Here is a 13,256-nt window from a genome sequence, read left to right as displayed (position 1 = left end):
ATACTAGCCACAATTGGTAACCAATTGGTTACTAAAAATTTGTAATAAATATTTTTTTATATTTTGATATTTATGATTTCTTCAGCAAAATATTTTTAATGCTTACTGTCGAAAAATACAATTTTCAGCAATTTTTTTAACCTTAAATGTGAAGATATTTTTTGATGGACATATTATTTTAGAAGCGTTACACTGTTTTATTCATTTTGCTATATATTTCACTTATTTTCTTTATATACCTAATTATGTCATAGGAGAGCAATATTTAAAGATAGGCCCAGTTAAAAGAATTTTGTCGCTTAGTTCTGAAATCAACTCTTTATTGTAAATTACAAGAAAATTTCACCATTTTTATTAAAAGTACATTTTATACTGAAACCTGCTAAATATGGTGGAAGAAACGAAATTTTTATATCTTGACCATCAACAATAGAAAAAGAAGTCAAGATGAAGTGATTTTAGCAATAATGAAAACGATTTCAATTTCTTGGAAAGAATTAGTTTTATTGTTATAAAACAATCCAAAAATAGTTTTAAAAATGAATTTTAAAATTATAAGACAAAATTTGTAACAATTTGGAGTTATTAGAAAACAATTTTCTTGAATTTTAAGATGACGCAGAATGCTGATTATTCGTTGCTGATTTCCCTTTTTCGTGTACGCAGTAAAGAGAAAGTTTAATAATAATAATAATCATAAAAATCGAATTTAAGATTTTGACAAAATTATACGTTTTAGACCTCCCTGAGATCGAAAAACACGTTTTGGGGGAAAATGTCCGTCCGTCTATCTGTCGGACATAAACGCTTGAGATAACTTAAAGATACCTCAAAAACGCTTTGAATTAAAACAAAGAAATTTGGTATACGGTATTTACACCAAATTTACAGATTTTTATCAAATTTTCAGTAAAATCTGTTCAGAAGAAATCTGTCTGTCCGGCTGTTTGTATATAAGTTTGCACGGTAACTACAAAACTAAGAGTTTTAGTTTAGTTTAGTTATATTAACGTCCTATTTTTTAAAGCAGCATAAGGGCTATTTAGTGACAGACATCGTAATTTTGAACCGCTATCAAATGATGAGGACGACACCTGAGCTGGCACTCCATCTCTAAATTTCCACATCACGCCAGCAGGAGGACGTTTGGTCACAACGTACACCAGACCCGCTTACACGACGGTTCTTCAATGGAATCGGGATCCGAGGCTGAAACCCTCCGGTTCCAAAGCCGAAACCTAACCACCGGGTCACCGGAGCCCATACAAAGCTAAGAGACTAGATAGATAAAATTAGGTACACAGATTTAATCTCTATAATGTAGACATCTGTCAAATTTTAAGCCGAATCTAGAATCCGATTGATTGTCAGTCTGTACTGTCAGATACGTGTATACTCGAAAATTCAAAAACAAAAATACAAAGACTTAAATATATTAAATTTGGTATGGGATTCTGTGACTGCAAGAACAATTTTGTGTCAAATTTTTGTTTCAATCGGTTGCGAAAAACGTATCCAAAGCACAAATTAGATTTTCAGACATTAATTACGGCATGGCAGAGGTAAATTGCCATGAAATTCGCAAAGGATGACACAATATTTTTAGTAAAAATGCTAAATTCACGCCAAAAGTTAAGATTTCGTAATTTTTGTACGCCATGTAAGGAGTTCTGTGGCTTGATAATTTTATTAGGAAATGTGCGAGAAGGTTTTAAGGAGACCATTCACTCTGGTTTTAAGTGAAATTTACAATTTCTCTTAGTGATATCAACACAGTTTATATAAAACAACTACAAAATTTAATGCGCTTGTAACAGTAATAAAGCAAACTATGTCCTTTATTCAAGTACAACAATATTACTTGATTTGTTAGACAGGAATTACCCTAATAGTTTTTATAATAATTCTCTAATCGATGTATATAACATATCAAACTTACGACACATTAATTGCTAGGTGACATTGGTCACCAAATCTTCAGATTCGTGTGGGTGGTGCAATACGTTTTCGAATTGTCTCTATATGTAGGAAAATATATACACTCAATATTTTAAGAAATGGGTATCTGAAAAATTAAGTAATACGAGAATGCTCAATTGATGCAATATGGCACACAACAAATCATAAAATTTTGTATATTTAATGTATATTTTTGTTTCCTATAATAATAATACTCTACTTTAATATTTTCAGAACTCATTTTAATATTTTCAATCTGTTATTTGATCAATTTAATCAAATTTCAATTTTGTAAGCGTGGCGCCATCTGGTAGTGATTTTCAGAAAAAACGGTCATAAGATTTCTAATAATAATAATACTAAAAATTAAAAATTTATTAAATTTAAAAAGTGATAAAATTTCTTTTTACAAATTCTTGTTGAAACTCATAGCTGGAGTAGCTCAAATCGTTTGAATTTAATTATAAACTTTAACATTTGTATCGAAATTTGATAATGAAAACTGAATGTTATTATAGTATGCGTTGTGTCTCTTTTTGATGCTGTCATCTTTTCATATTGAAACCACTTTTCAAATAAAATTATTCATTCCTTTTCTTTTATCCTTTTTATAGGATGAGTTTCTTTTATCGCTTATGAGAGTCTTTTTTCTTTCTTTCTTCTAAAACATTCGTACAATCACGTAAATTTCTTTCAGGAAAAAGAAATGGAAAAATCAAGGTCAGTAAAGACAATGTTCTGACTTAGCTAATTTTTTTCTAGGACCTTACGAAATTCCTAAACTTTTCCAATTAATGACTAAGGTAAATTATCATGATGGTGCATTTATGCTTGTACTTTCTTTCTGGTCATGATTCGATCATTGTATTAGAGTTCTGCTAACATCATCGTGTTTATGACATTCATATAATTTCCATAGCAATTACATGTGTTATTTTCTATGAAGCTTTAATACTATACTCATAGGGGGAAAAATACCATTCCCTCTTTTACTTTCACAAAGAATGTTTCTATTTCTTATGAATGTCTTTAACAAATGTTTAAATTAAATTTGAGATTTTGCATAAAAATTTTAATATTAAAGCGTTTGTTTCGTTACATCTTATTATAAAGTCGAGCTTCTTAACCTTTAAATGCCTGATGCAACCTTTAGACAAAATACTCAGATAGAATGCTTGCTATCGGAAATGGGATATTTACTGAAATCATTATTAAATCAATTTACACTACATGTTTTTAGCCGTTTGTTTTTTAGCCATAAATCATATTTAACCTTTTCTAGGGCGGTGGGAAGTATGCTTCCCACCAAATTTATCAATCTTTGTATGAAATTATGTAGGTTGGCATAAGTTCTGAAAAATTTTTTTAGTAAGTCAGAAACTTAGATGCTTCAGTTCTTTATCTTACACAAAATGATGTGTCTTGATTTGTTACTTAATTATTAATTTACCAAATTAATTAATGTATCAAATTAAATTTATCTAATAAGTTAAATGAATCCCTTTTCTTATTCTAATTTCAAGCCTCAAAATATTTTAACATAATATGACAAGAAAAAAAAAAGGCATTTTAAAGGGTTAAAACAATATAATTATATCGTAATGAATGAATATGATGTTGTTCAAAATCTAAAGCTGCTGTTTTTTTTTAAATTCTTCCTTATATACTTCGGAGGTATTCGGTATTAGTTCAGAGAAAAAGTACACTTTAAGTATGGATGCGACAATTTATTTAACATATTGATAATAGTTCTTTTTTTAAATGATCAACGAATAAATAAAGTTTAAAAAAAGTTGAAAGTTAAAATTTAAAATTTTAAAAAGTCTTTTTATTAAGCTACATATATAATTACTTATAAAATTAATAAAAAAGTACTTCGATGATCAGATTGTAAGAAGCCAAGGTATCATTTAACAAGGCTTATAGCATTAGAATAGAGCAAAAATATAGCGAAGTCACGAAATATTTCATAAGATCTTTTCTTTTCTAGATTCTTCAAAAATTATAAGTAAGAAATATTTTTAAAGAATTTAATTTGAAAAATTCAATGAAATTTCTAAAAAAATTTGAATTCACCATCTTTTATTATTATGCAATATGCTTAATTTTAACATTTTTTTTCCAATTTTGGTTCGCTGCAAAAATGTTTTTGGACAGCAATTTCCTTGCGAGCGAAAAAAATTATAACTCTTTTTTAACGCTAATTATAAAAAAAAATATTTTAAAAATTCTTTATGACTTCCATTTATGAATAAATTGCTTAAAAAATTATTTAAACAATCATATTTTGTTTAAGTATGATTTAAGATTGACAAACAGTTTGATGCCCATTGGTAACTGAGCTTCAGTTGAGTAAAAAAATTTAGAACAATCATAAATAAAGACTTGAATATTTTGCTTTTCAAATAAATCCTTTAATTGAATATTGCAGAATAAAATATCGTATTTTCAATTCTGCAAAGCAAAATAGTATATGTAGTCATCATAAGTGAAAAAAAAAATCCATTTATATTTGTTTTTTATCCGTATTTTTGTTGACATGAAGTGTAAATTGATTTAATAATAATTTCACATATATCCTATTACCATTCTGTCTTATATCAATAATATTTTAGAATACAAAACTGATTATGTTGTTTAAAGATTACACTAGGCATTTAAGGGTTAGAAATTTCAAATTTATACTAAGATGTAACGAAACAAATGTTGTAGTATTAAAATTTTCATACAAAAGCTCGAATTGAATTTAAACATTTGATAAAGACATTCTTTGAAAGTAGGAACATTCTTTTTGAGGATGTGATTGTTTAAAGCATTTTTTTGCGATTTATTCAATAATGGAAGTCATAAAGAATTTTTGAAATGTCAGAGCTAAAATGAATTAAACTTTTTCATTCGCGACGAAATTACAGTCCAAAAAATTTTTTGCAGCGAACCAAAATTGGAAAAAATAATGAAAGTACATTTCATATTAATTAACAATTAATTAAAAATTTGTTAAAAATTTTAATGAATTTTTTAAATTAAATTATTTACGAATATTTCTTACTTATAAATTTTAAAGAATCTGGAAAGGAAAATGTCTTATGAAATATTTCGTAATTTCGCTATTCTTCAGCTTTAGCCTAATGTTATAAGTTTGTTAAATGATACTTTTATAATCGAATTGTAAATAGTCAAGGTAATTTTTTATTTATTTTATAAATAATTATATATGTAGTTTAATAAAAAAGGTTTTATTCTCCTTTTAAAAAAATTCTAAATTATACTGTGTTTTATTTAAATTTTATGTATTCATTCATTATTTAAAAAAAATTGAACAATTACCAATATGCTTAGTAAATTGTAGCATCCATACTTAAAATGCATTTTATCTTTGAACAAATATGAAGCATATACCGAAGAATTAAAAAAAACAGTTTTAAATTTTCAATAACATATTCTTTCATTGCAAATACTTGTCAAAAACAAGTGCCAATTTTCTATAATTTATAGATATATCTGTCGATTGTAGGAATATGATATTCTAGCGAATATGAATATCAGGCTAGTTAAAATAGTGATTTATTTTGTAAATTGTTTAGCTACCGAGATATCTATTCCTTCAAATGATGAATGGCTCTTTGTTGAATATATTGTAAAACACATGATAAAAAAATAACTAGAATAATAAAGGAACAAAATTGTTCAATAAATCTGAAATTGCAGCAATTGAAATTCTGGCTTACAAAATGAAATATAACCTAGCACAATCCACCTCTTTTTCCCAAGAAAATTTTATTTTCCATTATTTTATTCTCTAAAAAAATGCAAAAATACGAATATTGTTTTGCGATATTCGATATTTGCGAATTACGATATTTAAGAATTTTATAGAAAAATTATTTTGCTTCAAAGTCAAATCGATAAAATATACAACGAACAAAGCGTCATATATTTTAAAGAATTTCTGAATTCTAAAAATCAAACCAAACGATTCTATCTCATGAAATTTCAATAGCTGATTAATAAATATTTTATTATGTAAATTAAATTTTAAAATTAATTACATTTTATTTATGTCAAATATGCATTATTTTTTAGCTTAACATTAAAATAGGCATTTAATAAAGACATGAGCATTTAAAATAAAGAAATTTGATTTGAATAAGCAATTTGATTTGATTGATGAAACAATATTTTGTTGCGAAGCTACATGAAAATTAGTTTGAGTCCCGATTCTAAATTTTAAATAGTGAATATATTAAAATAATACCTCAGCAGTATGTACACCAGAGCCGAAAACACAGCGCATCTAGATAGAATCGAGTCGTCTACGATCCAGTGAGCTTGAGATTTTACCACTAGATAATCTGGATCCGTTACATTACATGTCCCAGACAGTATATATTTCTTAAGAGCAATCGGTGTGAATCCTCAAAGGAATCGCGCATGTGAATTTTAGAGCAGCAAAATGTATATGTATAAGCTTTTATGTGTAGGCACTACTCTTTTAGCAAATAAGATAAAAATCAGCATACGCTGATTTGTATGCAAAGAATGAAGCTGGAAGCTTCGGATTAGGAATTGATAAAATCGATAGATATATCGATATCCATCAGTAATCTCAGATTTCGATAATAAGACCAAAGTACTTATTTACATAGGGTAATATTCTAAGAAAATGATGGTTTTATTTCGCATTACGTAAATATAACAAAGAAATCTAATTTATCTCGATACAGAAAAATATAAATATTTTCTTTGTTAATTAATATGTAGATCTATGCATGTGTGGTGAAAGCTTATAAGCCAGTTAACAGCTATGCTACATGAGCAATTGCTTTTGTATTGGGGTCATGTTACACGGCTGCAAATCACAAGGTCCCAGGTTCTATACTCGCATAGCAACACGTTACAATGTAGTCATATTTAGATGATGTGTTATATGCTAAATAGATAAAGTATAGTAATCGCCAAAAGAATCGAATTCGAGATTTTGACAAACCTTTACGTTTTAGACCACTCTGATTTCGAAAAACGCATGTCTAGAATACTTGTCTGTCTCTGACAAAGATAATTCAAAAGCGTATTGAGCTGTGCTTATGTTACTTGGCTGCAAACCACAAGGTCCCAGGTTCTATACTCGCATAGCAACACGTTACAATGTAGTCATATTTAGATGATGTGTTATATGCTAAATAGATAAAGTATAGTAATCGCCAAAAGAATCGAATTCGAGATTTTGACAAACCTTTACGTTTTAGACCACTCTGATTTCGAAAAACGCATGTCTAGAATACTTGTCTGTCTCTGACAAAGATAATTCAAAAGCGTATTGAGCTGTGCTTATGTTACTTGGCTGCAAACCACAAGGTCTCAGGTTCTATTCTCGCTCATTACCATCCGCTATATATGTCTACACATTAATGCACTGGATGTCTGTTCAAAGCGAGACTCAATAGACAAACCATTCAAGATATACACATATTTCCATTAAAAAATTACTTTTATTGTCAATAAATTGATACACAATGGAAGAATACATGCAAGTTGGAAAATGGAAGATAATGCTTTATTTCACGAATATTTCCAAAAAACCGAAGCACATGTAGAAAAATTACAGCCAAAATGAACACAGAGGGCAACACTTGTAGACACTAACAACTTAAGTAGACAGCAAATCACTAAATAGGAAATAGTGCCCACAGAAAACAATTAGAGAACTCATTCTGCGATCAATACACCAAAGAGAAAATTAACTGAATCGTTTCACTTTCCGAGTTCACTTATGTTTTTCAACATAGGATGGTGTCCCATGGAATTTTCCAGAAGAATTTTCAGATCTCTTCCCATACAGAAATAAATCCATAATTCTGGTACTTTCCACAACCTTCATTTTTGCCGACACCATTGGAAGTCATTGACCTCACATACATACATCATTTCTGTAAATCTCTCCCTCCAATGAAATATAAATGTTTCTGAGAAGTGGCATTACAAATTCATAATAATATCGTTGAAATAGTTAAGGAAGTTGAATTTTAATATAGTCATCTGATCCTATTAATCATATCTAGTTAAATACTTTTTACACACTAACATTTTAAGCAAAAAAAGTGCTTCTCTGTTTCTTGGGCCACTATTAAAATGGACCTTCTGTATCAACAGAGAAAAGAGACGCACTTTGTTAGTATTTAGAGATAATTCTGAAATCTTTTTTGATTGGCTGATATCAAATCTATGGTAAATTGAGTGGTCCATGAGTGACAACAACATCTTTGAACAATGCCAAGACTCTTGAATGATTAGAATATTCCAGTAAAGTTTACCTATATGGAGAACTTGCAATGGTGACGCTATCGAAAACGTGTCTTTGGTTGAATCCACCCCTTAACCGTTTGTTATTTTTTTATTATTGAATTAAAAATACCTTCCGCCTTGGAAATGTGCTGTCTTATGTATTCAGTTAACCATTCAGTTAAAAACCATAGAACACTTGAGATGTTTAAGAATCATATGTATTTCTTTTATCGAATTATAGCGTCTAAGAATGGTTTAATTTCAATTTACAAGTTTAGGGAGAATGCGATGCTAATATGTCGCATGGGCGCTACGGTTAAGGGGTTAACTCTTTGGGTTCGAAAAAGTAATTCGATCCATAATTTTTCATTTAATACAAGGACTTTTTTATTGTTCGGAAAAATAAATTTATATAATTATTCAAAGTTCAATTTCCCCGAAATAAATTCTTCATCATACCACTTTGTAGGTACTTTTAGCAATCAAAATTAAAGAAAAAAAAATTAAAATGTCAAAATGATGCACGTCTTGAAAGGTATTTGAGAGGGGACATCCGATTGCAAAGGGTTAAACTTAGGGTATAGTTGTGGTCTCTAAGGGTTAAACTTAGAATATAGATATTATGTCTCCTTTATTACCTCCAGGCAATCAAAGTATTGAGCAGCCAAATAATATTAGCATACTTTATAAGTGGAGCCGCATTGACTCAGTGATATGATCTCGAAGTTAAAGAACTTCAGGCTCGAAACCTGATTCCACAAAAAAAGTGTCTTGAATAAGCCAAATTTGACATGGTGGGCAAAACGCCTTTCCTCTGGCCAGGACTTCAACTTATAAGGTCCATCTCAAAATAGCCCTAGTATTGCTATCAAACGTGGTTCTAATATAATAAAATAAATAATCACTTAAGTGATTAAACGGTTCATTTGAGAGATAAAAGAATTAATTTAATTTTCAGCACTTCATTAAAATTTAAAAAATGAAAGCATCTAAATATTTTTTTAAATTTCTCATTAGAAATACTATACTGATTATTTATTTTGTATTATTTATATGAAAGTCGGAGTCTAACACAAATATTTATTGCATACCTGGGACAGCTAAATTTTTCCAATAGTTGAAAAAGAATCGCGACTGGGAGAAGTTTAAGAAGTCTTGTACAACAGTAACTTCTTTGAAACTCGCATATAGTTTAAAGCAACAAAACCTGATTTTATAGATAAAAAAAAAATTTTTTTTTCATGTAGCTATCAATAATTTTTTTCTGATTTTCAGGACAAATAAAGAATTGTGCAAATCATAGTAAACATAAACATATGCTCTGTACGGATTAAAGTTAAGGTAAAAATCTGAAGTGATACAGTTCAGAAATTTGCAATTTTTGCAACCATCTTGGATAGCATTCAGAAAATCACACACGAAATTAGTTCGATGTTTGAAATCATATTATTTTTCCATGTTGTAATTTATATTTATGAAAAGAAATCAACCACAGAAAAATAATAATTTTTTACATTCACTTTGGTTTGATTTTGAAAGGATTTATTTCCAAAATCGCAAGATAATAGTAAACAAAACATGAAAAATACTAAAAAAAAAAAAAAAAAAAAACATATTTTGATGCACTTTTTTTTTTTAAGTAAAATTTTTTATACAGGTGATATTTTTATGGTTTGCATTAATTTAAAGATTATATAATCTTGAGTAGGACGAACTTGCTTTAAAAAAGAAAATCTTAATTTATGGGTCCCTATTCCAAATAGGGTTGCAAAAACATTCAAAATATGATTTCTTTGCCCGACTTTGAATAGAAATTAGAAAAGCCCAACACTGTTCAGTCATTTAAGAAAAAAACCAAGCAATTAATGAATTGCATTTTTTTTTCTTTCATTAGTAAATGAGGCTTCATTCACTTTTTTTTTATGGAAAGAAATGTTTAATATCCTAAGTTCCACAGAAATATTTCGTTGGGCAAAAAGTCTACTTTAGCAGTGATTTGTTTCGTCCAAAGCGAAAGGATTTATAATAAGGTACATGACTTCATGAGTCACTCTCCATTTTTCGTGACAATAAAACATTCATTGAGATATATTAGTGCAAGGACAAAGTTATTTCTAAAACTTGCTTTTGTTTTGCCAAGAATTTTTCTCTGTCATTCTGGTTTTTACACAATTATGAAAAAAAAATTTTTTTTCTTTGTCATCACTGCATATACATGATATGCAGTGATTAGTCATACATGTGAAAAATACTGTTCGATGTAGTATATGTGTTACATTTTATTTGTTACTTTGCAACATCATAATCGGTTATTAATCAATGAAAAGATTAAGTAGATAACTTCCGACACATTCTAAATATTTTGATACAGGTACGTTAAATAACATTTGCTTTTTGTTTCGTCAAATTACGATTATTCAAAATATCACTTAAAAGAAAACGATTTTAAATTGTACATTACAGCTAAATATTCACTTAATACAAAATTTCTACTAAGATAGAATAAGTTATTTAATTAAATCAAAAAATATGAAGGTAGTTTATCTAAGTTCGAAGAATGATGGTTTCAAATGATAATTTTAATAAAATGCTGATTAATTAAAAAAAAATTTTCACGTTAGCGATTACAAAAACAAAGTTTAGGGGAAAAAAATATGATGCTTTTCCAAATACATTCCAAATTTTCAATTCAAAATTTGTAAATAGCGCCAATGTAAGAAAATAATGTTCATTTAAAAGATTAAAAAAAAGGAAATATAACTTGTGTTTTAATATTTCAAATGTCAATAAAATTATTTAATTCTATAATTAAAAGACAAGGAAAAGAAGATATCTGCAAGTCACGGATAAACAAAAATTTTCAAGTACTAGAAGTTTGTTTGTAATGTTTCCAAATTACCAGCCTTCAGTTATCGCTCTTATAATATTTGCGATACCTAATCTGCATAAAAAAAACCCCTTAATGCTTACGGTTTTTTTTTTTGCAATATGTTTATTGAATTAATTTCAATTCACACTAGTGAAACCATTACTTTAATTGAGTTATATCTTATTCATATAGTCTCATATTGTAAAACATAGTATTGAGATCTAATTGCTCAATACATTTATGAAGAAAATTCATAATCGTTTAATACAAATCAAATACAATGCATCACTTTTGGAATTTTCTGTACAGTTTGCAGAAAGAAAAAAAACATGATGTACCACAGAACTCTGTAGCAAAATGATGTTAAATAGATGACATGTACGAGTACAATTATGCTTATTATATGACAATGATGTAACATGACCTGGCACTACTACTTTCTTAAATTTTAACATATTTGATTAAATACATATTCTTACTTTTTGAGTTACTGCATATTCTTATTTATTAATTTATTTGATTTCCAAATTAATTTCAGTGCAGTTTTATTGCTAAAAGTGCTATATATCTTGTGATATATATTGTGATACTTGAGTTAGATAACAAAAGTGAAATTTGTTTTGACATTTTCTTTACATATACTTTGATTAAGTAAGTTTGAACAGAGAATAATTTATTTTTTATTTGGCTTTCTACTATGGCTAAGTATTTTGGTTCATATACTGCTTATGAATATATAGCAAACTCTTTCCATTGGAACAGAGAAATATATCGAAAGGAAGAAGTAATGTTTTAGCTAAATCAGTAAAAGCAAAAGGGCTGCTAGCTATATGACAAAGAAAACAATAAAATTCATTTACTTTGAATATTAAAAAGAATGAGTTTATTTGTTTTATTCTTTAGATTAATTTTTATTTAATAAAATTTAAAATTTTCATATTTGAAAGAATTAGGAAAAGTGAAGAACCAATCGCTTGTCATCAACCGATGGTCAGATCACGCCAACATTAATTTCATTTGAAAACTCATGATTTCTAGATCTGTCACGGATGATCTTTTGTCTCCCCTTTTTTTGAGAAAAATCGTAAAACACTACTTCACTGCACATGCTCATGAGACAAACGCACGACAGAGTTCCCCAGCCTTAACCATGGTACCGATTTCTCAACCTGCTATTTCATATGGACGCTCAGGGCACCAAAATACATTACTTCTTCACCCCTCATTTTTGAGAAATAGCGCAAAACAAAAACTGAAACCGAAAACGATTTCGACGATTCATTTTGCAACTTTTACTGCACAGCTAATAAATTGAATGACCTAAATTGTGTAAATATAATTTAAAATAATAACTTTCATTTGAAGTGATAATATGCAGTTCATCAAGATTGACATTACTAAATTTATTATATTAATATGGTAGGCAAATAGCTGGTTGCCAAAGGTAGCCAGTAAATAATAAAATAAAAAATAATCGAGAAAAATTTTAAAAACTTTTTTAGTACTTACTGGAAGCAAAGGTAACTTCTAGAAGAAAATAATTTAAAATCAAATTATGTTAATTAGTATTCATTAACTATTCCTTTTTGTTAATGAAAAAAATAATAAGAGTTTTTTTTTGTTTTTTTTTTTTTTGCAAGAAAAAAATCTTTCACTAGAAAATAGAAAATTTATACACAGCTAAATTCACATTATTTTGATTTGTATCTCTTTTTTTAAAAATTAATATCAGAAAAATATCATGTATGACTATATTCATCTTCAACTTTCGAAAATGAAAATACATATTTCCGCATGTATTTGTAATATCAATTTTGGCACTTTTACAAGCAGATATCGACCACCCAAGTCTCGACATTGTCTACTTTCGTTAAAAACTAACAATACTGAACGAGAACAAGTGTCAGAAATCCATATCTGGCGCCTTTCTGACCACGCCGATTCCATCAAGAATCTCACTGTCAATACACATAAGATTAAGAGTGGGGCACAAATAAAAAAAGATAAAATTTTCTGGCAGTCTTACCGCTTCAAAATCATTAGGTTCTGGACTCTCGTTGTCCTCTGTATTCGTCGTGCAGGGGGTCACTTTGTTGCAAAACATTCAGCCGCTTTGAATTCGAAACATGAGGAGATTTGACAAATG

The 13,256-nt window shown here is 28.3% G+C and overlaps 1 protein-coding gene across 1 annotated transcript in view; it reads right to left on the bottom strand.

The window, feature by feature from the left end:
- The window catches only part of LOC129988372 (transient receptor potential cation channel subfamily M member 7-like), a 120,238-nt gene extending 106,982 nt beyond the window's left edge, over positions 1-13,256 (bottom strand). Inside the window, exon 1 of the mRNA XM_056096586.1 lies at positions 13,137-13,256. Within this exon, the coding sequence (XP_055952561.1) occupies positions 13,137-13,214 (78 nt within the window). The 5' untranslated portion in view covers positions 13,215-13,256. The remainder of the gene's footprint in view (positions 1-13,136) is intronic.

The sequence above is a fragment of the Argiope bruennichi genome, chromosome 10 (genome assembly GCF_947563725.1).
Source record: "Argiope bruennichi chromosome 10, qqArgBrue1.1, whole genome shotgun sequence".
Taxonomy (NCBI): Eukaryota; Metazoa; Arthropoda; class Arachnida; order Araneae; family Araneidae; genus Argiope; species Argiope bruennichi.
This window is presented reverse-complemented; position numbering and strand designations above follow the sequence as displayed.